The sequence below is a fragment of the Artibeus jamaicensis genome, unplaced genomic scaffold, assembly GCF_021234435.1.
Source record: "Artibeus jamaicensis isolate MK-2021 breed Jamaican fruit bat unplaced genomic scaffold, CSHL_Jam_final scaffold_612, whole genome shotgun sequence".
In the NCBI taxonomy this organism is placed as follows: Eukaryota; Metazoa; Chordata; class Mammalia; order Chiroptera; family Phyllostomidae; genus Artibeus; species Artibeus jamaicensis.
Window position 1 is genome coordinate 2,403,041 of NW_026522049.1, and position 22,301 is coordinate 2,425,341.

At 53.0% G+C, this 22,301-nt stretch overlaps 2 protein-coding genes across 4 annotated transcripts in view; one reads left to right on the forward strand and one right to left on the reverse strand.

Annotated features, from left to right (window-relative positions):
- HOMER2 (homer scaffold protein 2) overlaps positions 1 to 8,021 on the forward strand; it is a 54,662-nt gene extending 46,641 nt beyond the window's left edge. Inside the window, 5 exon segments of the mRNA XM_037153592.2 lie at positions 2,074 to 2,180; positions 3,562 to 3,718; positions 5,548 to 5,658; positions 6,268 to 6,348; positions 7,187 to 8,021. Of these exon segments, the coding sequence (XP_037009487.2) occupies positions 2,074 to 2,180; positions 3,562 to 3,718; positions 5,548 to 5,658; positions 6,268 to 6,348; positions 7,187 to 7,375 (645 nt within the window). The 3' untranslated portion in view covers positions 7,376 to 8,021.
- WHAMM (WASP homolog associated with actin, golgi membranes and microtubules) overlaps positions 1 to 22,301 on the reverse strand; it is a 273,660-nt gene that overhangs the window by 240,251 nt on the left and 11,108 nt on the right. For 2 of the 3 annotated variants that reach the window (XM_037153608.2, XM_037153607.2), the window contains exon 10: positions 19,946 to 20,934. In XM_037153608.2, the coding sequence (XP_037009503.2) occupies positions 20,630 to 20,934 (305 nt within the window). In that variant the 3' untranslated portion in view covers positions 19,946 to 20,629. Of the gene's footprint in view, positions 1 to 19,945; positions 20,935 to 22,301 lie in introns of those variants that run through there. The other variant, XR_008390380.1, reaches the window with a different exon arrangement.

Genomic DNA, 22,301 nt, shown 5'->3' on the forward strand with positions numbered 1-22,301 from the left:
AACCCAGTTATGGGCGGCAAGCCAGCAAAGAAGGCAGAGAAGTCCCACCATCATGAACCCCAGGAAGGAGCCCCCACAGCATGTCAGTGCTGCAGAGAAGAGGGGAGAGAATGCGGGGGGAGCCCCGGGTCTGCCGGCCACCGTGGCCGACTCCTAGGACCGGAGGTCGGGCGGCTCGGGTGTTCTGTGAAGGCAGAGCTTGACCTGTCTCGAGTTACAGTCCCAGCGCCTCGTGTGAAAGATGCCCCACGTGGATTTGTGGAAGCCAGTGCACGTGAGACTTCAAGTGCACGGGAACTTTCCCGGTAACTTCTTTCACTTTAAGTCACCATCATTCCCTCAGGTCTCCAAACGTCCCCTTCGTAAAACTCGCTTGGTGGCCAGACAGTATCCCAAGCGTTTGTGGGTGTCAGAGCTTCCTCCATCCCCATCCTGTGATTGGGGCCGTCCGTGTGGCTTCTAATGTCTTACTACTGTGACTGACACTGTGATGAGCACTCTCACGCATCTTTGTGCAGACAAGTTCTTGAAGTGGAAGTGTCTGGCTGAAAGTAGGGACGTTTGAAAAGCCTCCGGTGAACACTGCAGGCCTCCCCTGCAGAAGTGTGCAGCGCTGACTCCCTCCAGCGTGAAGGAGAGCAGTGTTTTGTCCCGCTCAACGTTGATTCGACAGAAGAAAAATGTGTTTTATTGGCCCTTTCCCTTTTGTATTTCTTAGCTGATTTATGCATTGTTTTCCGTAAATGTCAATTGCATATTCATTTCCTTTTAAAAAATTGACATGTTCATCTTTTTGTGTTGATTTCCAAGAACTTCATTTCTAACCGTTTTACAAGATTTTGTTTAATTTTAGAGAGAGGGGAAGGGAGGGGTAAAGAGGGAGAGAAACATCAATGTGAGAGAGAAACATCAATTGGTTGTCCCTCATACACGCCCCGACCCAGACTGAACCTGAAACCCAGGCGTGTGTGCCCTGGACCGTGAATCGAACCAGCCACCTTCTGCTTTGCGGGACGACTCCCAGCCAACTGAGCCACACTGGTCAGAGCCGAGAACTTTATTTGTTAACATGGATACTTTTGAACGTACACCAAGCCAGGCAGAATTCTAGCTTTAACCATTAGGAGTTTATGACCAGTTGTCTCTCCTGTGCCTCCCTCCGCCTCCCGCTGAGTTTTAAAGCCAATGGCAGACACCCTGGCACGGCATCCGGCAGTATTTCAGTGTGTAGCTCTAACAGATGCGTCCTCTCTCCCAAGAGTTTTTCAGTATAGGAATGATACTAACATTTGGCCTCCAGTATCTGCAAATATTTAGCAGCAGACATTTCCCCAGGTTTTTGTTTGCAATTTAATTGTGTATATGGGGTTTTTTTTTGCAGTGCAGCAATGTGAATTTAGTCAAACTTACACATCCTCCCCTTCATTGTCCCTTCCTTTCCCTCGATGCTTATTTGGAGGCTAAATAAGGCCTTGCTGAGATCTCATCAAGAGCAGATGAGCTCTGACCGCCAAATGGGATGACTTACTCAGGAAGCATCTCAAAACATTGGTAACAATGCTGAACAGGAGTGGAGACAGCAGACGTCCACCTGAGTCCTGTTCTTGTAGTGAGCGCGTGGGCCTCCTCCCTGTAGCCCAGGATCTTTAAGGCGTGTTGGCTTGCGTGCTTTTTCTCTTTCTTCACTCACTGTTTCTCGTTCCTTAGTATAAATCTTCCCTCTTCTTTTGGTCCATGGCTCTGTCTGTTATTTAAGGAGAGCAGCTCTCCGAGCGTGTGAGGTTGATCTGGGAAGTGTGCGTGCAGCGAGCGGCCTGAGGAGCAGCCCCAGGTGCTCTCTCGCCCCCGAACTGCAGACTTCTGAGCTCACGTGGACGCCCGGGGCCTTGTCCTTCGTTCGTGGTGCCTTCGACGTGTTGCTCGCTGCTGTGTGTGGTCAGATGAGTTACTCTCCCCCACGCAGAAACCGTTCCTCCATGGGCCTGCCTTGCTGCCCCTGGCAGGCCCTGCGGGCCGTGTGGGGTGGTTCGCTCTGGCCCGGAGCCTGGCTGTGAAACCCTGTCTTCCCCTCAGGCATCCAGTGTCAACGGGACGGACGACGAGAAGGCCTCTCACGCCAGCCCTGCGGACACCCACCTGAAGTCCGAGAACAACAAGCTGAAGATCGCCTTGACACAGAGGTAAGGGGGCTTCAAGTCCCGGTGCGGTTCCCCATGCCCCGGGCATCCCTGCAGACCCAGTTCCCGCTGGGCAGCGTCTCAGGGAGCTGGGAGGGGCCCGCCTGCTCCCAGCAGGAGGAGGCGGGCGGGCCCACGCCGAGCTCCGTCTGGCTGCCCCCCTCTCGCCCGGCTTGGCCGTCTCTGCCGAGTAATTCCTGTGACCTGGCCTAGGATTCCGGAAAGCGCCGTGACCCTTAGACCCAGCCACTGTATTTGGATTGTGGGTTTTGTCAGGTATTTCAAAGGACGGAGCTGTGACCAGTCTCTTTTCTTACTCATCAGGCAATTTAAGGACTATTTTTGGTTGTTCAACTCACAGCGAGCTGCCTGAATGAAAATGTTTCAGCCCTAAAAATAAATGTTTTGAAATCCCAATTTAATAGAGAAGCGAATTATAGGAATGGGGGTGAAGCCATTTCCCCAAATCAGCTTAAGTCCTCATTCATCAGTCCTGAAATTAATCAGATAATAACCCTTTCTGTTTTTTCAGTCTGTATTGTTTGGAGCCAAAAGTGTGCATTTTCCTGTCACATTCCCAGGTCCTTGAGGCTGTGGGATGAAAGATATCGCAGATTATCCCGATACAGCTGTATTTACTTTTGTAAAAAGCCTTGAGAAGCAGCGCTGTCCTCAGCCAGGCCGTGCTCAGGGACAGCCCCGCTGCAGGCCCAGCCCGTCCCCTGCGGTCACGGCTGCACATGGAAACCCCTGGAGCCTCCAGAGCAAACGGCGTCTGGGGGCCCCCGACTCCAGTTTGTTTGGTTTTAAGAATGTCTGCACCAAAAACACAAGATCAAAGACAACCACGGGTGTTTTGGGCACTGCGGCGGGCCCCTCGGGCCTGTGGGGTGTCTCCTCAACTCTCAAACCTGGATTCCCTCAGAGGTGCCAGTGACAGCGGGGCCGTCCTCAGTCACCTGTGTGTGGAACCCGGGGTCCCTGGGCCCCACGGTCGGTGCAGGAACTCGTCCAGAGGGTGCGGGATGTTCCATGAGGGTCTCGGTGGGCCCCGCGGTCGGCCCCGCACTTCGGAGCCTCTGCCTGAGAGGCCCGGTTCGGGAAGGAAGGGGTCGGGCAGTGTCAGGGCCCGGCTGGGAGTGGGCAGGAGGAGTCTTCACTCCACGGCCTCATTCTGACTCTCCCTTCTCCAAGAATTCGGTTCTTTTCTAAAGTGATCCTTTAAGAAAATGGCCTGGCAAGGCAACTGGCTCACACTAAAGACAGAGGCCAGCCCCTCCGGGCACTAGTTTGCCCAGCCAGCCCATGCATGGGTGGGAGAGGGAGTGGCAGGGGGACGGACCTCCCGGGCCATCCCAGTCACCGGCTGGCCCCTGCCCGGCAGTGCTGCCAACGTGAAGAAATGGGAGATCGAGCTGCAGGCCCTGCGGGAGAGCAACGCCCGGCTGACGACGGCGCTGCAGGAGTCCGCCACCAGCGTGGAGCAGTGGAAGAGGCAGTTCTCCATCTGCCGCGACGAGAACGACCGGCTGCGGCACAGGGTGGGCTCCGGGGGAGCTTTGGGGGACCGCAGGCAGGGGTGGGGTGGGAGGGGTGGCCAGGCCCCTTCTCCTCACCCCCACTTTGCCTTCATCCCCACCGGCAGGAGGAAGACTTGCCGTCTCCCTGCTTTGGACCTCCCTCCATCTCAGTAACTGATTTGTTACTTTTATTGAACCAACCGTGTTAATTCCTATTGCAAAGGAGAGAGAAGTGGGAGACGTCGGCACTGCCCCTTGCAGACAGCACCCTCCGCTGCCCTCTGCGGGGGGGCCGTTCTTGGCGGGGAGCCCTTCCTGAGCACTGTCTGTGGTCCAGTGGTCTGAGGTGGAGGAGGGGGGTTCAGGGGGCGAGTGAAGAAAACAGATTCAGGAAATGGTGAGGAGCGTTTGCTCAGAAACCCTTTCACACAAGTCTCTGTGCTGAAGGCGTGACTGTGGAGGAGAAAGGAATACGGCCCTCGGAGTGGGAGGTGGGCGGTGCTGGTCACCACGCTGTGCCCCTGTGGGTGGGCCGAGTCGATGAGGTGATTTCGGGAGGCCTGAGAATCCCCTGAGGTCGCTGTGCTGACCGCATGTCAGCGGTCAGCATGTTTTTACCCCACAGGCGGTGAACACGGCCTGGTGGGTGAGGGAGGGATTTCAGGGGTGCATGCCACACCGGTGTCGGTGTCACTCCCGGCCCCCACCCTGTGACCTGCCCTCCTGACTGGGCAGAGCCACCAGAGGCCTCGGCGCAGTTTCACCACCCGGCTTGGTGCAGATGGCACCAGAACTGCCTCGCGTCACTTTTCCATTTCAGTGCCCGAGTGCTGACAGCGAGGGGCACGCGGCCAAGTGCTGACTCTGCGGGTTCCCTTCCGGGGCCGCGGATCTGCCTGCCAGAGGGGTCGATTGCCCTCTCTTTCTTTCCCCAAGCACAGCTGATGGGCACTTAAGGATGAGAGCCAAAGAGCAGGGCCAGGGAGTGGAGGAGGCGCCCCCGGAGGAGCTCCCCTGAGGGGAAGCCCTAGGTACCTGTTTCCGGAGCTGAGCATCGTTAGCAGCTCCTTGCCGGGGCTCACGTCCCTCGGACTGGTCCCGGTCCCCTCTGGCAAGTGGCCTCACCGCCCTCACCCGTGCAGTCACCCCGAGGACTGCTGCACTGTGGGGATGCCACCAACATGGCACTTCCGTGTCACACACAGGCTCCACTCCTACCGACTCTGCACACACTCTGGTCCCCCAGAACACTCGCCGTCAGACCGCAGGGCCAGGGGTCTCAGCCTTGGCCTTTCTTCTGCACAGTCAGGGTGGGGAGGGAGAAAAGGCACACTCTGGGGGCCTGCTGACGCAGCAGGCACGTCCACCGCCCCCCAGGAGGAGGCCTGCGGGCCAGGCTCCGGTGCATCAGCACAGAAAGGTCATCTCGGTTTAAAACGTCTGAAATGTCATCGTGTCCCGTGTGGGGACCACTGTCCCGTGGTGCTCTGTTGCCTACCCTGCTGGCTCAGTCCTTGATACAGAATGATGTAGGGTGTGATTAAAATGATGTGAAATCATTCTGGGGAAAAGCAGATAGATTCACAGGACATCTGTCCTGTGGCCACGAGAGAAGCCAGAGGCCCAGGGCATCTGAGGGCCAGCTTTTGTGACTGGCTCGGCTCTGCTGGAAGTGAGTGAGGCGTCTCCTGCCGGAAGGGCCAGCAGCCCCTGGGGCAGCCGCATGAAGAGACATACCTGGGCTAGTTTATGGTTTACTTTAAAAGAAAACGTAAGCAGAGCCATGGCAGTCTTTTGCTCGTTGACGTAAGTAACTGGCACCCCTGCTTACTGTGTGATGTTCACTCAAGATCAACGAGCTGGAGGAGCAGAGCAGCGAGATAAACAGGGAGAAGGAGAAGAACACCCAGCTGAAGATTCGCATCGAGGAGCTGCAATCGGAGCTCCGAGAAAAGGAGACGGTGAGTGGCCGGGTTCTAGTGGTGTCCTCGGGGACCGTGGGGCGACCCCTGCCCAAGGACCCAGCAGGTGGCCTGGGCATCAGCACAGAGACAGAGCTGAGAGTCACGTCAGGCTCCAACGCTCCCGAGTTGGCGGCCTCCTCACTGTGCGTGGTGTGTGGTCGGACACTCAGATCTAGGGGGCAGCTGAACGTCCTACCGGACACTTGGAGACTTCTTTTAAATGATCCATCCCAGAAGTGGAATTCTGCTGTCAAATTAAGGCAGCGAGAGCCAGCAATCACCCAGCCATTTATTTTCTGGGGCGCTGAGGCTCAGCAGGTGTCCAAGCCTCGCTCAGCCCCAGCTCCCCCTTCACGGAGCAGGGACCACTGGAGCAGCCGTCCGTCACCGTGGCATGCAGGCTCCGTGCAGTGATGCACGCAGCGCGCTCAGCCCTCCGCGTGTCTGATGCGTGTTCGGTGTTAATGTCAGCACCATTGCTATCAATGCAGACAGTATAGGTTCCAGAAGCTGCTTCCAGGCCTTACTGCAGCAGTCAGAGATTTTCAGGAATACATTTTACCTGACCTGTTTTTACATTCTTCTCCAAATTCCTGTCTCCTGTAGGAGTTGAAAGATCTCCGAAAACAAAGTGAAATCATACCTCAGCTCATGTCCGAGTGTGAATACGTCTCCGAGAAGTTAGAGGTACGAGCGGGGAACCCAGACGGGAAGGTGTTTGGTGTGCTGTTCCCTTTGAGGCCTCTCCCCTCGTACGCAGCAGCGGCTGCCAGCCACACGCCACCTCTGCCTGCTGGCGAAGGCTCGGCGGCGGCATTGGTTTTTTCACTCACATGGAGGGGCCCTGCGCCCTCAGCATAGTGCAGGTGACTGTTTCCAGTCCACAGAAGCCCCCGTAGACCCCCAAGGGCGGTGAGGTGTGGGGGCAGAAGGAAGGGCTGAGGGCAGGATACCAGGGTGCTGTTTGACCTTGCCACTCCCCAGCCAGTGACCTTGCATGTGAACTGGGGACAGACCTTCCTTCCCCCAACTGGCCTCAGATTCTGACCCACAAAAGGAGAGTTTTTATCTCCTCCTTTACCGCCCAGGAGCCCTTCCTCCAGGCACACCACCCCGGGGTCGGCAGCTGGTCAGGGTTATCAGGATGGAACTGGGCGGGCCTCTGCCGACCACGCTGGGAATGGGGCGGAAAATGCCTTGCACTGGGATTTCAGATTTTCTATGTTGGGCACTCGTGAGAAGGTCAGTTAGTGCTGGGCTCCCGGGCAGGCCTCCGAGTTCTGTGTTCTGTGTACAAATGTTGTCTTTCAGGCCAGATGTTGGCCACAATACACTGTGTTTGGTTGGCCCTTCTGCCAGGGAACAGGCAGGAGAGAAGGGCACGCCGAAATGCCCCTGGCCGTGTGTGCTGGGGGGCCGCCACGTCTGGGGAGGCCGCCCCGCGGGAGAACGGCGCAACAGGTCTCAGCAGACCACTCCCATCACTGTTCCCCAGGCTCTTCTTCTCCCTTTTGTGTTGCTTCAGGCGGCAGAGAGAGACAATCAAAACCTGGAGGACAAAGTGCGTGCGCTGAAGTCAGACATTGAGGAGAGTAAGTATCGACAGCGCCACCTGAAGGTGGAGTTGAAGAGCTTCCTGGAGGTGCTGGACGGGAAGATCGACGACCTGCACGACTTCCGCAGGGGCCTCTCCAAGCTGGGCACCGACAACTAGGGCTGGCGAGCCGTGTGGGGGCAGCTGCAGCAAGGGCGACCGCCCGCCCGCCCTGCTCCCGTGAGCGCAGGCGCGGTTGGGCGTGTCTCTCGCTCGTCTCCAGAAGTCTCTGGCTTCTCTGGCCTCTCGAGATGGTGTGGACGCAGGAAGATGCTGACTCAGGAACCCAGAACTTGGTCTACCTTAAACGTTCGCGCGGCCAGGGCAGGGATGTTTCTGTCTTTCCTAGCGGCGTTGCAACCCTACACACTGAAACTAGTTTTCTAAGATAAATGTGAATATCCTTTACACATCCTTTTTAGTAACATTCAGAGTATGGGAACGTGCACCGGGCGCCCCTGTGGGCTGCGGAGACAGAAAACTCCTCCTCAGTGAGCGTGCGGACGTGGGCAAGCCGCCACTCAGCCGAGGTGTCCGGAGGAAGACGACGAGTTCCCGGTGGGTGCGTCTCCGGGCCCAGGGTCCGCCTGCACCCCCTCTCCCCCCTCGTCCCCCCGCAGTTTGTCAGGTTGCGGCAATGGGCCTTTTCTTGGTTTTAATGTCTGAGCAGACTGCTGTGCTGAGGGGACAGCACGCAGTGAGGGTGCCTAGCACAGTGCCTGGCACAAAGTAGGTGCTTTAATAAATATTTGTTCACTTAAACATCTGAACAGAATCTAGTGTTTCAGTCAAACCGCAGCAGAGTCCCCGTTGAACAGACCAGCGTGGCGGTGTTCTGGGTCGTTACGAGACGTGAGTGTACTTGTGTGGTCAAACCCATGGTTTGGCTCCGTGGCCCTGTGGCAGGGAGGGTGGCCGGGGAGACAGCAGGAGGTGGTCTGACCCCACCCCCCCACACACACACACACTGGGGTGGTGACACTGGGACCGCCCTTATTCTCCAGTCCTGGGAAGCTGCAGCCGGGGGATTCCAGGACCACAGGTTGTCCCTGGTACAGGGGCTGCCGCAGGCTGGGGCCCCGGGCGGGATCCACTGTTGGGTTTAGACAGTTGAGAGAAGTCACACCAGCTCATGAGGGAGCATCAGCTCAGTGAGCGAGGCTTGGCCGTGGCCACGGAGGGGTTTTGCCCAGGGCTGCCTCCGTCTCTCCTGGTGCCTGCTGAGGAAGGGACAGGAGCCACACGCCTCGCCCCTCACCGAGTTTCTCCGTGGTCGTTGAGTGCCGTTGGTGTCCTTCTCGGGGACAGACTGCCCAGGCCTGGCACAGTGGTTGGCATCTCTGGCCACAGGCTTTCCTACACGCCCTCAGGAGAGAGGGGCCTGGGGCCTCCTTACCCTCTTTGAGAACCTCTCCTTCTACAAGGATGTTCTCGCGAGGGTAGAATTTCTCCCTGCTGAATTTGGATGAAGGATAAACAGCCTGAGGGAGGGCTGGGTACCCACAGACGTGACCTGGGCCCCAAGGGGAGTTTACACGTCCTGCTGCTCTGCTTCCTGTAGCGGACACCCTCTGAAGCAGGGGCGTCTCGTTTGGTCCAGGGGAGGAAGGACAGCTGGAGCACTGAGGCCCTTTAGGGGAGACCCTGCAGGCGGAGTGCGTGGCCCTCCTGCTGGCACCCAGGAGGCCCAGAGTGTGGTCAGCCCCCGTGGCTGAGGTGCGGCTGCTGGCCCCGCCCAGAGCTCCGGTGGCCCTCAGGGCAGTTGGGGGCAGCCCCCTGCTGGCCGGGCCAGGAGACTAGAAAGCTGGGCTGGCCCTGCTCTGGGCCAGCGTCCGGGCAGTGGGGTAAAAGGGCTTCTTCTCAGGCCAGGCCAGTCCACCTGCCAGCAGACTGGGCACACGGCTGCCCAGGAGCCAAAACCTCAGCGTGGGTCCCCTGAGCGCCCCCACCCCTGTCAGGCGGCTTGTTCATCCCGAAGGAGCCGACTCAACTGACAAGAGCAGGCTCAGGAGGCAGATGCCTTGGAAGGTACAGTGGTGAGAGCCACTGTGCCCCCTAGCAGTGACTGTGGAAAACAGCAGAAGTGATAGAGCCGTTACCACGGGGCTGCTGCGTCCTGTCCCCGTGTGTCCCTGACCCCTGTAGCATTGGGTGAGCACAGTGTAGGTAGTAGATGGGGAGCTTGGGTCCCCTGCAGTGCGGCTCACCGGCGCTGACTGTGACGCCGAGGCCCTGGGGCGGGGAGCTCCTCCGACGGGGCGGGCCAGGGGCCTCCCGAGGCACTGGACTTGGCGCCCCTCTGCTTTTCTCTAACGGCCTTGACATTTCTTTGTTGACTTTTCCTTGAGGAGAATGACCGCCCCTGGCTCGGTGAGGGTGGGCCCAGTGTGACAAAAAAGACCCTCGGAACGTGTCCCGGTTCCCCCCCGCCCCCAGCCAGCTGCCCGTGACCCTGTTTACTAGGGTGGCCGTTTCCAGTCTCAGCACTGATGTCCTTTGCTTGTCACTGCCTCAGGCCAGGTGCAGGCAGGAGAGGAACCTTTCACTCATGTGCCCCCGGCTGTGCTGTGCAGCTGGGAGATGTCAGACCGGGACTGTGTTTTCATTATCAAGTGACATCTCCCGACTTTAACGCCTTTGAGACCGGCTGCCTGACCCTGGCTTAGCTGGCTTTCTGCCCCCGAGAATGCTGGGGCCCAAAAGCGGCAAAGTAAAACTTGAAGCCCTTTATTCATAATAGTCCTTAAAAGTGACTTCTGTTCCAGTGAAGACCCAACCAGATGCATTGCAAAGTCGGGAGCGGCGTGTGGAGATGGACTCTTCCCAGTGTCCGGGGAGCGGAAAGCACCCGAGAGACAGGTCGGGACAGGTGATCAGGACTTAAGGGAAAGAGGACCAGTGTCCACACAAGGCCTGAAACCTGTGTGATTTAATACGCCCCTTCCACACTCGCCTGCACGCTGGCACGTGGGACCTCCGCTGGTGGGAGGGCTGACCTGAGATCATTACCCCTGCTTGGTAGACGGGAGGCAGAGACAGAAAGCGGCACGCCCAGGGTCCCTACGGGGGGAGCAGCCCCGTGGGCTCCACACCCAGGTCTCCTGGACCTCGGTCCAGTGTCCTCCTCTGAGCCCTGCTGCTGTTCTCTCTTTGGTTACTCTCGGGTGCCAAGGAAAAAAATTCTCCTGTGTTCTGATAAGAGAACACGCTGCAGTTATACTATTTCCACCTATGTCCACAGCCAGTGACAATGTACAAATGAGTGGATCAGAGCAGAAGGGTCTGGTTTTGCAGAGAACTCGCCAGGAGAGTGTTGGTTGGCCTGACGTCTGTAGTCTCAGAGGCCAGATGTGCGACGGGCTCATTTCATGTTCTTTGTGATGGTCTTAGAGGAAGCAGTGCTTTACTGGGCTTGTGGGAGGCCCTGAGACCACAGAGCAGTAAACTGAGTTCTGGCTGGGGGCTCGCTGTCAACCGCCCACCCCCTTCCCAGGCAGGAGCCAGCTCCGTGCAGGGAGCAGCTGGCGGCTCAGTGGTTAGAGCAGGGTGCAGAGGACCTGCCCAACGCCAGGCCTGTCCACAGCGAGCGGCTGGCCTCCAACCTGCAGCCTCCTCGTGGACCTCCCTAGGCTCAGGCAGGCCACGGGCACAGCCCTTAGGGGGCGATCTGCCGCCCCATGGCTGGTATATGCTTATTTGACAGGACATCAAGTCGAGGCTGGAACAGAAGATAGTTAATGTGCTGCCCTGAAGCATCGCCATCAGCCTCTTTGCAATAAAAGGAGTCCTTTCTATAGAAAAGTCTGCTCTTCTCTAAAGCCAACCACTGGGACCTCACGCCCAGTGAGCCCCCCACCTCCACCACCCCTGTGAGCCCCCCACGGCCCTAGGTTCACTCTCGGAAGGAATGCAGCCGTGATGTGACTTAGAATAGGCCCTCGGAAGAGGCTTGGCTGTAAGAGGGAGCTAGCCGCCGCTGTTTGCTCACCGCCGAAAGCAGGTTGTTTGTGCCATCTGTCCTTCTAAAAGTTGATTCCTTTGTCCACGTGAAATGTCACTGAATTTTGAATCACTGATGGCTTAAGCTGGAAGCTTGCAAATTAACGTGCATATCTATTTTTAAGTGACATGCAGTAAAAGGTGTAAAAGGATTGTAATTCCTGATTCCATGGTTTCCCCCAAAGAAAGAGCATATATTCTGGGGACACCGGGGGTGACAGCATGCAGAGGGAATCCTGTGCAGAAATGTGCGTTACTTACACATCCTTTCCAAACACCTGTCTCAAGAATACGGGTTTTCTAGTTCCTCCTTAAAGGTCCAGCCAGGCAAGGTGACTTTGGCAAGAACTGGACATCTGGATGAAATGGTCTAGTAAATCTAGGGGAGTGAGAGAGACAGAGAGAGTGTGTGTGTGTAGCAGGACAAGTAGAAGAGATATTTTTAATTAAAAATATGTCTAGCTAAGATCCGTCTTTAATAGCCCTGGGTGGCGATGTTATTTGTTGTGGAACCCATTGACGAGACGAGTCCGTGGGTCTTTCGTTTCGAGTGGAATCGTACAGTGCCCTACTCTCTTTGACGACGCAGAGCCCCGTGAAGCCCGGTCCCCCGGCCCACCCCGGCCTGGTGCGTCTGAGCAACCCCGCACAGCCCAGACCGTGGGAGGTCTTGGCAGATGATCGACGGGCCTGATGTTTGCAGCTGTGGGCAATGTGTTACTGGCTGAATGCAAAGTCCTGACCAAACAAGTTGTTGTGGCCGTGTCTTATGATGGGGCGGGCAGTGAGGCATCACTTGTATCAGACATAGGGATTTAATGATTAGGGTGAGGTGGACAGTGGACTTCCCCAAGAGTACCAGGTTGTTGTTGGTTTTTTTCCTTTTTTAAATGACTTTTTGGTACAAAAATCATACATACTTTTTTTTTTAAAGAAACTACAGGTGAGTGAAAAGAAAAAAATCACCGTTTTATACCATCGGATTATAACCACTGTTAACACTTTGCCGTCTATCTTTTCAGACTTTTCTTCTGTGCCTCTGTATTTTGTGTTATTTCCTCACGAAACAGTCACACATACTGTTTTATAACTTGCTTTTTCTCTTTGTAGCACTATATCATGACTGTATTCCTATGTCAATAAATATGTAACTTCATCACTTTTAACACCTCTGTAGGTTGTTCCTCGGGTATTTGGGTCATTTCCCTTTTTTTACCGTTGGAGTCAAGGATACGATGATGTCCTTTCTTCTTGCCTCTGTGAACTTTTCAGAATATTTACTTGGGAAATTTTTCCACCATCGGCCTTGCTGCCTCAAAGGCGTGGTGGGCAGCACGCATGCCCTTCCCCACAAGGAGGGCCGTCCCTTCCTGTGCAAAACACAGGCGACCCCACCACCCCTCCCCTGAGAGTCACTCAGGGTCTCTGGCCAAGGAAACATAAGCAGAGTGACGTGTGGAACCTACAGGCTGTGACTGCGACATGCCCACCCACAGCTCTGCAGTCCCTGCTCCCTCTGCAAACGCTGGTGTCCCCGGGGCAGAGCCTCTGTCAGCCGGGTGCCTGGGGGACTCTGTGGAGCAGCCCCCCACGGCTCCCCCACCTGTACACTGGCAGGGACGTGTGGTGTGAAGACGGAACAGCCTTAAGTGTGACACCACTGCGATCCCAGAGTGACTTTGTCCCCGCAGCATAACATAGCCTGTCCTGACGAATGGCAGGAAGATGTGCACGTTCTCACAGCTTTTAATATATATAATCTTGCCTCAAATTGCCTTCCAGAAAGATGACACCAAATTATACTCCCACCAGCAGCATGAGAGAATGTCCTGCTCCCTCCTGAACACCGGCAGTGCCGTGGGGCTGAGGCCTGGTGTTCACATGCATTTTGTAATTCAGGTGAGACCCTCGCCAGCAAATGGAGGATATTCTTGTACGGTTCACCCATTCACCTCCTCGGGCCAGTTTTGTCCTGAGGTGTTTAACTATCTCATTGATTTCTATGAGGGTTTTTTCTTTCCTCCATGCATATTGTAAAAATAGAAATAAGTTGTGTGTATGGCTTTCGAAACATGTTCAGACATGGAAAAACACTTTTTAGTCAAATCTGTCTTTTTCCTTTACGGTTTTTACCTTCGCTGCTGTGCTTATGAAGATCTTCCTGATTCTACTTCCAAGATTGTATCATTATTCACCAGGAATTTATTCTTGCACTTTTATTTCTTTTTAAAGCAACTAAATCTGTGATTCGTCTGAAATTTATTTTCTAAATTGCCCCAACGTCAATTTTAGTCTTTGGAATTCTAGTCTTTGGAATTCCAGTCTTTTAGTCTTTGGAATTCCCCTGGAATTCTAGATGTGCCTATATCATGGTCTGCTGTGCACGTTCAGACCATGTATCCCAGTTAACTACTGTTTTCCAAAACTTTCCTTCAGTTTTTGTATATTAATATTTCTGAAGGTAATTTGTGATTTTTTAAGATTTTATTTTTATTTATATTTAGAGAGAGAGGAAGGGAAGGAGAGAAACATCATTGTGTGGTTGCCTCTCGCGTTCCCCCAAGTGGGGACTTGGCCTGCAACCCAGGCATGTGCCCTGACTGGGAATTGAACCATCGACACTTTGGTTCTCAGCCCACGCTCAATCTGTTGAGCTACGCCAGTCAGGGCTGGAAATTTGGTATTTTTTAAATTCTAAGTTCTAAACATCACTTTATAATGTTTAGAATTAGAAAATAGGATTGTTTAAACTTTATATTTACTATGGAGAAAATTAACATCTTTATAATATTTAACCTTTTATTTCAGTAAATGTGTAAAGTATTATATTCTTCAATGTATTTTTCTAGTGGAAGTAATTTTTAAAACTTAAAAAAAAATTATTTTTCTCCTTACCCAAGGGTATTTTTTCACTGCTTTTAGAGAGAGAGGAAGGGAGAGAGAGAAACATCAGTGTGGGGAGGAGCATCAGTTGGCTGCCTTCCCACACACCCAGACCGGGGATTGAACCCACAACCCCAACTGGGACTCCAACCTGCAACCTTTTGGTCACAGGAGGATGCTCCAACCCACCAAGCCACCCCAGCCAGGGCAGGTATAGGTAATTTGTGCAGTTGTGGTTACTGTGTTGTAAATGAGCTCTGCAAGTGCTGATTATTTGTATAAGGGCCCACCGCTATTCTTTTTTTAAATGAAAAGGAAATGCCATTGTTTTCCTGACGTAGAATATTTTTAACAAGTTGTATAGATGCAAACATTATGAAAAAACATAATGCAGATATTGGAAGTCCCTCAAGGTGAAAAATTCCTCTGCCCCAAGATAAACAATCAAAAAATGGATGCGTATTCCTCACATTTTTTGTGTGTGACTGTGTGCTCCCACCCCCCCCTTGGCAAGGCCCCCTCTGTGTCAGCACGTGATCGATCTACCTCATTCTTCTGAACTCTGCACAGAGGGCAGCGTGTGGTGGTTCACCCGTTCGTATAACTTGGAAACTGCTTGTATGTTTATTGTGTAACGAGCCAATTACTGAATTCCCTTTTGTGCTATTGGTTCCCTTGTTATTGTTCAGCCGTTTGCCTTCTTTCTTTTGCAGGGAGGCAGGGTAGATCAATAGTTCTGGCTAGTGAAGATAATTTCACTTCCACACTTTTAATAATCTTATTTCACTTAGCTCCTTGACCAGCACACTTAGAACATGAAATAGCACATATATGATTGTGCTGGTATTATATGTTCTCCTCTGTACATATTTTCTCTTGTTTAGCAAGATTACCTCCAGTGTTTCTCCGAAAGTATAAATTTGGCTCTTAATATAGATGTTCTTAATATTTAAATGTATACGTTAAGGTTTTACTCCTCTCCTTCTAGTATGCCGACAGTATTATCAGTAATGATGTTAGAGTTTTATTAATGCCTTTTCCCACATTTGGCAGGACCATCAAGTGATTTTTCTTTATCGTGAGTTACGCTGAATCATTTCAATGATAAAGAAAATCATTTCATTTCAGTAGGTTTGCTAATGGTAAGCCCTCTCCGATTTAGTCATGGAACACTGTCTGTTTAATGTGCATCTCCATTCAGTGTTAACAGTGGTTATTCGTGATGGGTAGGTTAGGGCAGGTTTTTGCGTTCTTATCTGTATTTTATGATTTTCCTACAAGGCTCATATATTGCTTGTATAGTAGAAATAAGAGCTTTATAATAAAGATATTCGGGACTTTGCCCATATTATTTCAGAATTTTTCATATATTAATAGATATATAGATATAGCTGTTTCTGTTCTTTGGTTTAAGTGAACAGCTTTAAAAACAACAACAACTTGGGAAACTCTCTTTTTTCTATGCCCTGGAATGGTTTAAATAATAAAAAATCCTAAATGGTTTTAGGATTTTTGCTCCTTGAAGTTTTTATAACATATTTAAAATTGTCCGAGTCTAGTGCCTTTTTAGGAAATAACCTTTGACAATTTTTCTGGTGTTTCCCACGCTCATTGGTCCCTTCGCACTTCCTTCCTGTTCCGTCAGTTTGGGCCATTTAAACTTCCCAAACAACGATTCTGTCAGGATCGTTATTTTCAGACTTGCTCGCATGAAGTTGCTGTATTTCCTGTTCTCATTTCTCACGTTGGGCGTCCTGCCTTCCTTTCTTCCGATGAGTTTTTCCGGAATTAGTCTGTTTTTCTAGAAATTGTAAGGCTACGACTTTTCTTCTGAATACTTCTTTAGACACACCCCTTACATTTTTAGGTGCGGTATGGTAAATAATTTCAGATTCTACTTTATTTTTTACTGAAGAGATATTTGAAATTATACTTTTTCATCTCCCGACAGGTCAGTATTTGTTGTTGTTGCGTTAGTATTTGCTATCAATTTCTAGCTTGACTGCCCTGCTGTCAAAGAGGGTACGGCCTGTACAATTTCTGCATTTGGGAGTTTATTTATGTTTTCTTAGGACCAAACACAATGTTAATTTTAATAAGTATTCCCAGGAAACTGCAAAAGAAGGTATATGCTCCGAAGGGAACACAATTCAACCTATATATATTTCTTTGATCTTATTAAAATATTATAATATTATGGGCCTTTGATTTTTTTACTCACTTGAGTCAGTAAAAACTAAAGAAGGTATGTTAATCCCCCACTTCTATTGTCTTTCTGCTTCTCTTGTGTTTGTACAGTTTTTGCTTTGTGTGTTTCGGTATGATGTTATTTGGCAAATTCTCTTTTTATATTTAAGGGGAAAAAATTTTTTTTCCTTGAAAGCCTTGTATACCTTTGTGAATTTTACCTGGTTTTGTTGTAACAGTTGTTTATGTTGAAATACACGGTTCAGTAACATGTTTGTGCCTCTTTTTAAGTCCACAAAAATCTTTCAGAACCCTTTGTGTCTTAAGAAGACATCGTGAAGGCTCTTGGTCTCCCCCGGGTAGGCGGGTGCTCCCCGGGCTGGCCATGCGGGTGCAGGCGCTGGGCCTTAGGAACGGGATGCGGGGTTGTGAGTTCATAACATCCTCGACTCCTGCTTTGGGGCAGCCCCATGCTCAGGTAAAGCTTACGGGACACCTGCCCTTCAGCTGGTCACATTCTGTCTCCTTGAGGCCGAAACCTAAACCTTTCTCAGCCCAAGAGGGATTTTCTGCCTCGGGTGTCTTCCATGCAGAAGACAGGAAGAGGGTGTGCCTGTGTTCCTGGCTCTTGAGGGAAAAGCTCATCTCGGAGGCTCCTTCTTCCAGAAGAGAGTTTTCCAGATTATTCGAGTGGCAGAGTCTGTGCTAGGCAGAGAACCAGCTTTTCCCAAACACATGTAGGAAGTGTGATTCTCATCCCACTGCACAGGAGTGAAAGAAATAAGGTCTTCTCCATTTTCCCTTCATTCAAGTTCATGTCTGTTCCGAGCCACGTTCTCCCAGGCTCATGCAAGCTGATCTCAGTCAATTCTGAGACCCTCTTTTCTCCAGTTGTGAGTCTTCGAAGGTTCTGGGGACCTTACATATTCCCAAGGTGCCAGGGGGCGGGGGCTTTGTATCTACTGACATGTCTCCTCTTCCCGCTCTTGCCCTGGCCAGGCTCGTCCTCTCCACCAGCGAGCTCCAGAGTGCAGGGACCCCTCAGATGTTCCCCCACTGCAGAAGTCCCCATGGGGCTGCCCTGGGCCCCGTCTGCAGCACCCTGGGTGGAGGGTGATTCGACGCACTTTGTGTGCAGCAACTCACACAGCCTCGTGCCTGTCACTCTGGTTACCATGTTCTCTTCCCACCAGCACCGCCCCCACCCTCTTCCTGGTCTTCTCCTCCCTCCAGGATCTCCTCCGCCTGCGGGCTCTACTTGTGTAAAGCACCCGAGGCCTCTACCTAAAGCTTGGGACAGATCGGGGTGCAGCCCCATCTCTCCCGTCCTTCACCCTCTCCTGCCCCGTGAGGCCACCCCAGGCACGTCCCCAAACCACTCCTGCCCAGCTGTCTCTTTTCTCTGTGCTCCTTCTGCTCCTGCCTTTCCCAGGCCTGTAATCCTTTCCCAGCTCCAGCTTCCTTCACCTTTAGGATTAAAATCAGCGCTGCCCAAAGGCCTTCTCCAATGCTTCTTACACAGCTCGTACACACTCACAGCTCTAAAGGTTTAATTTGTTGTCCATTTCATAAATGTTTCTGGAGCACATTTTGGCCCTGGCTCTGGGAACACAAAAGTCCAAAGACAGAGATCATTTCCACAAACCTATGACCTTCCGGTGGAGAGGAGAGATGCCGTGTTGCAGGCGGTGATGCCGTGGGGGTTGGTTTGTCGCCCTCAAGCAGGGGGCTCTCCTAGGCAGCCAATAATAGGGCCAGAGCGCAGCCCACCTCCTCAGCGCTGGGGTGACCTCAGGCACTCTGAGGACCTTGTGGGACATCGGCTGCAGGGCCCGTACCTTGGGAGGAGCCTGTGGTGACTCCGAGGACCCCGGCCTCCCTCGTCCCTGATCCCCGCCCCTTCGTGGGCTGCCTGGCCTGTGTATAATCGTGATGTTCTAAGGGGCTTCTGCAGGCCAGCGGTTCCAGAGCTCTCAGGGCTCGTCAGCCCATCTCAGGAAAAACCTCCTGGATTAGGACTCGCAGTCCGGGCCTGCCAGTGTGCAGTCGAACAAGCCCCTCATGCCAGACAGGTCGGCGGCCCCTCAAAGACGCCCACATCCTCATCACCTCGGACCTACACAAAGGTAAGGGAATAAACGGGTGTGGTTTTGAGCCTCTAAGCCTGTTATGGTAGCAATTGGAAACCAATTTGCTCTTCACGAGTTGACACACCTACGACTTGAGAACTTCTTTGGTGCAAATTCACTCAGCTACACGGTTCACATGACGGGAGGTCATCAGTCAGACACCTGTGGGCTCCAGCCCCTGCCGCCGCCTGCTTCATTCCCCAGCCCACCTCCTGGAGAGGGAGCCGGTGAATGACTGAGTCTGACGGCCCCGCTCCTCCTTCTGCCTCCAGGACTGTCGGTAGGATGCTGCTGGTTACAGCCTGGCTCTCCTAGGTCCGCTTTGTCCATGGGGCCAGTCCCAGAGCTATGGGTGCGGAGGCAGCGTGGCTGGAGACCAGGACAAGGTGGGATCAGGGCAGAGGTGGGAGAGGGAGAAGCTGGGGGATGAGGCCAAAGGATGGTGTGGATTTGTTGGGACCTGGAGGCAGGGGCTGAGGGTGTCCCAGGCACTTAGGTTCCGTCGGCAAGTCCCTCTGGAGCAGGTGGCAACCGGCTCGGTGTTGCTGGAGTGGAAACCCTGGGGGGAGGGGAAGGGGCCGCTGGGGACAGCAGCCAGGCCTCAGGTAGGGTCCACCGTACTGAGGCACCATGGCTGTAGCCTGGGGGTGACTGGTTGGGGCAGTGAAGGCAGCACCATGGGGGGGGGGGTCCAAGGGGGTGGAAGGTACACGGTAGGAGACAGACTGTCCCCTCTCCCTGGCTCTGAATTGCGTGTGATCAGAGTCTGGACTGACTTCAAAGCTTGGCGAGAAAAAGCGGGGAACAGGGAAAATGAGGGAGAGAATGTTCCGCAAAGGGAGCTGTTTTGATGCATAAGACACGGTTGAGCCAGGAGGTCTAGTTGGGAGACTCACTTTTGAAAAGGGTCATTTTTTTTTAAGGCTTCTCATCTTTGGCAGAGCCTCGAAAGCCCAATCTGAGAATCTGCCGCGCCTGAATGAGCTCTCTGGTGTCTCAAAATACCGAATTTTGATACTTAAAGGCCTGACAAAGTGCTGATTCTGCCATTTGTAAAAATACCCCCGTCTTTCCAGGGAAATGTTCTGGGTCTAAGCTGGGCCCGTGTGTGGTGGGGAAGGCGGCCTGGTATACAAACACCCACCTTGCCCTTGGGGTCTGGACCGCAAGCCTTGTGGGAACCCAGATCGCCGTGGCCACGTGAGGGCGCCCAGGTTGGTGGTGACGCTTTGGGTAGTTGAGAAGTGTGTGTCCCGCCCTTCCTCTCTCCTAATTTTAACACAGAGCGAGGAGGGAAAAGGCCCCCAGTGGGAGACTTCAGTTTTGACGGAACAGCACTCCCTGCCCCCCTTAGTATTTGCTTAAACCAATGTTTAGCTAAAACCTCACTAAACCCTTTACCCTCCGCCCCTGTGGGGGGGGGGGCCTGTGCATTTCACAGTCAATACTTCATGGTTTCATTTCCTCATGAGCGACACTGATACATTATAAATAGTTCTTCATTAGGAATTTATAGAGTGTCTGATACATAAAATACATTTCATTTAAAATAATTCCTGAATATAAGCAATGTATTCCAATCATTGCTGAAGCGACGTTCACATTCGAGCGCTTCGGTGGGAGGAAGCTGCGCCGGCACACCCGGGACACGCCGTCTCTGGCAGTGCGACTCACCGACTAGAGGTGTCTCAGGACGAGGGAGTGACTCGAGAGCATCCACGGGGGGAAGAGAGGTCACTCTCTTGGGCCAGCCACACGGACTGTGGGTTCTTAGACCCCACAGATGCAGTTTGGTGTGTGCAGTTCTCCACTTCTGTGGGCTTTCTTTCTAAATTATTTACTTTTAGAGAGAGGAGAAGGGAGGCAGAAACAGAGGGGGAGAAATGTCCACCACTAGGGACCTGGTCCACAACCCAGGCAGGTGCCCTGACCGGAAATCGAACCTTTTGGCTCACAGGCCGGCGCTCAGTCCACTGAGCCACTGCAGCCAGGGCTGCATCCGGGGTGGGAAGGGCCACAGCATTAAATCGCAGCTGCGACATCACACCCAGCCCTGCCGCCCATCAGGTGTCATATGGCCAGTCCGCCCCGTTCACATGCTTTCCAAGAACAGGCCTTGGGCCCCTGTGGCTTCTCTCCAGCCCACAGTGCAGTGCTCTTGGCCTTGCAGTAGAGCTTAGTGGTCCCACTCACTGGGGCCACCCTCCTCCTCCTCATCCTCCTCTTCTGAGTCAGCAGACACTCTCTTGATTCTCTGGAGCGCAGCCTTGATGCTCCTCTCCAGGTCACTGGTGGGCTCACTGCTGGGGCTCAGGCCGACCTTCACCTCAGGGTGAACCTTCCGCAGTTTGACACCCTGCCTGATGGCAGCCAGAATGTGCTCATTGACTGAGGTGCAAGGAGGGGCCGCGGTGGGGGCTTCCGCCTTCTGGACAGGGGGTCTGTCCCGCCGTAAGGAGGCCAGCACTTCATCCATAGACCCTGAAATTGAGTAAACAGAGCAAGTACTGTCGAGAATGCATACTCTTTCTCCCCAAGACGCCGGGACGTTTCTGTGTGAGTTAAAGGTGTTCAGGTCACATCGGCTAACGTCATGACTTAAACAAATGACCATCACTGCATTAAATGCACGTTTTCATTATCTGCTAGAAAGGTCAACCACACGTAAGCCCCCTGTGAGAGGCTGGCATGGCTCCATCGCTAGTGTTTTATCGTAAGCACCTATTTTCCCCAGCCGCTCAGAGGCGCAGCCATGACACCTGTGTTACATTGGACGCGGGGACACTCTCCTGTGACCCCGGAGAGGCACGTGCCGGGTGTGAACAGCCTGACCCCACGTGCAGGACTTAGGTGCCTCTGACGTTCCATCTCCTCCATTTCCCTCCCTTTAAAACACGTCTGCTTAGAACATGCTCCCCGCTGCGTGTCTCCAGCTGCAGTCTTGGGTGTTAGTCAGTGATGACTAAGGAGTCAGTGTGACAGTGAAGCGGGCAGGTTTCCCCACAAGGAAAGACTTTACAGGGAAACTTGAATCAGCAGCTGCGTGAGCCCGCGGGGGTGGCGCTGGCCCGGCTCCCCGTATGTGATGTCTTTGATTCCACCTACGTTCCCCCGAGGTAATTTACATGCTGTGTTCTCGGGGGTGTGAAATGCTGTCAAAACACAAATTAGATCAGCGTTTCAAAGCCTCGGAGAGCAGAAGCTATTTTTCACCCTGGCACCTTGAGACCCCCTGTGCAGGGAAATCTTTTACCACCTGTGGGAGACAGGGGCATGACTGTGGCCACTGACGTAGAGATCGCCCGGGAAAGGAGTCAAGATAAGTAGTCCTTTCCAGCTCAGAATTTAAGGTCATGCGATAGCTCACAAAACACTATCTCACTGTGGACTGAACGCTGTAGCTCTTGACTGCGATGCTCCCCTAGGAGTATGAAGGTGGTTTTATGGTAAAGGGTGTTTTTGGTGTTCGCTGTACTGTATTTGCAAGGTAGAAAATGGGCCGCTATTCTTTTTTAACCACTTCATCTTAGAACGCTCTCCCCTGGGAAGGTTCCCCAGTCTGCCCGTCAGTCTGCAAGAAGAGTCCTGCACATTCGGACGGACGTTCCTCTGTAATAACTCCTAGCCAGCCTTCTGCTGAAGATGCAACAAGTTAATTCTGCAAAGGACTCAGAAACGCAACAGCAATTCAAAGCAACCTTAAATAAATATGCAAATGGCAGAAATCGAACACACACTGAAGCCCTAAGAAACCTGAAATAGGCTGATTCTGTAACAGCCTCAGTGCTCCTGAGTCATGTGACCATTAGATGTGCAGAGATGGTTGTTCGAAGAAGGTAGCATTGATC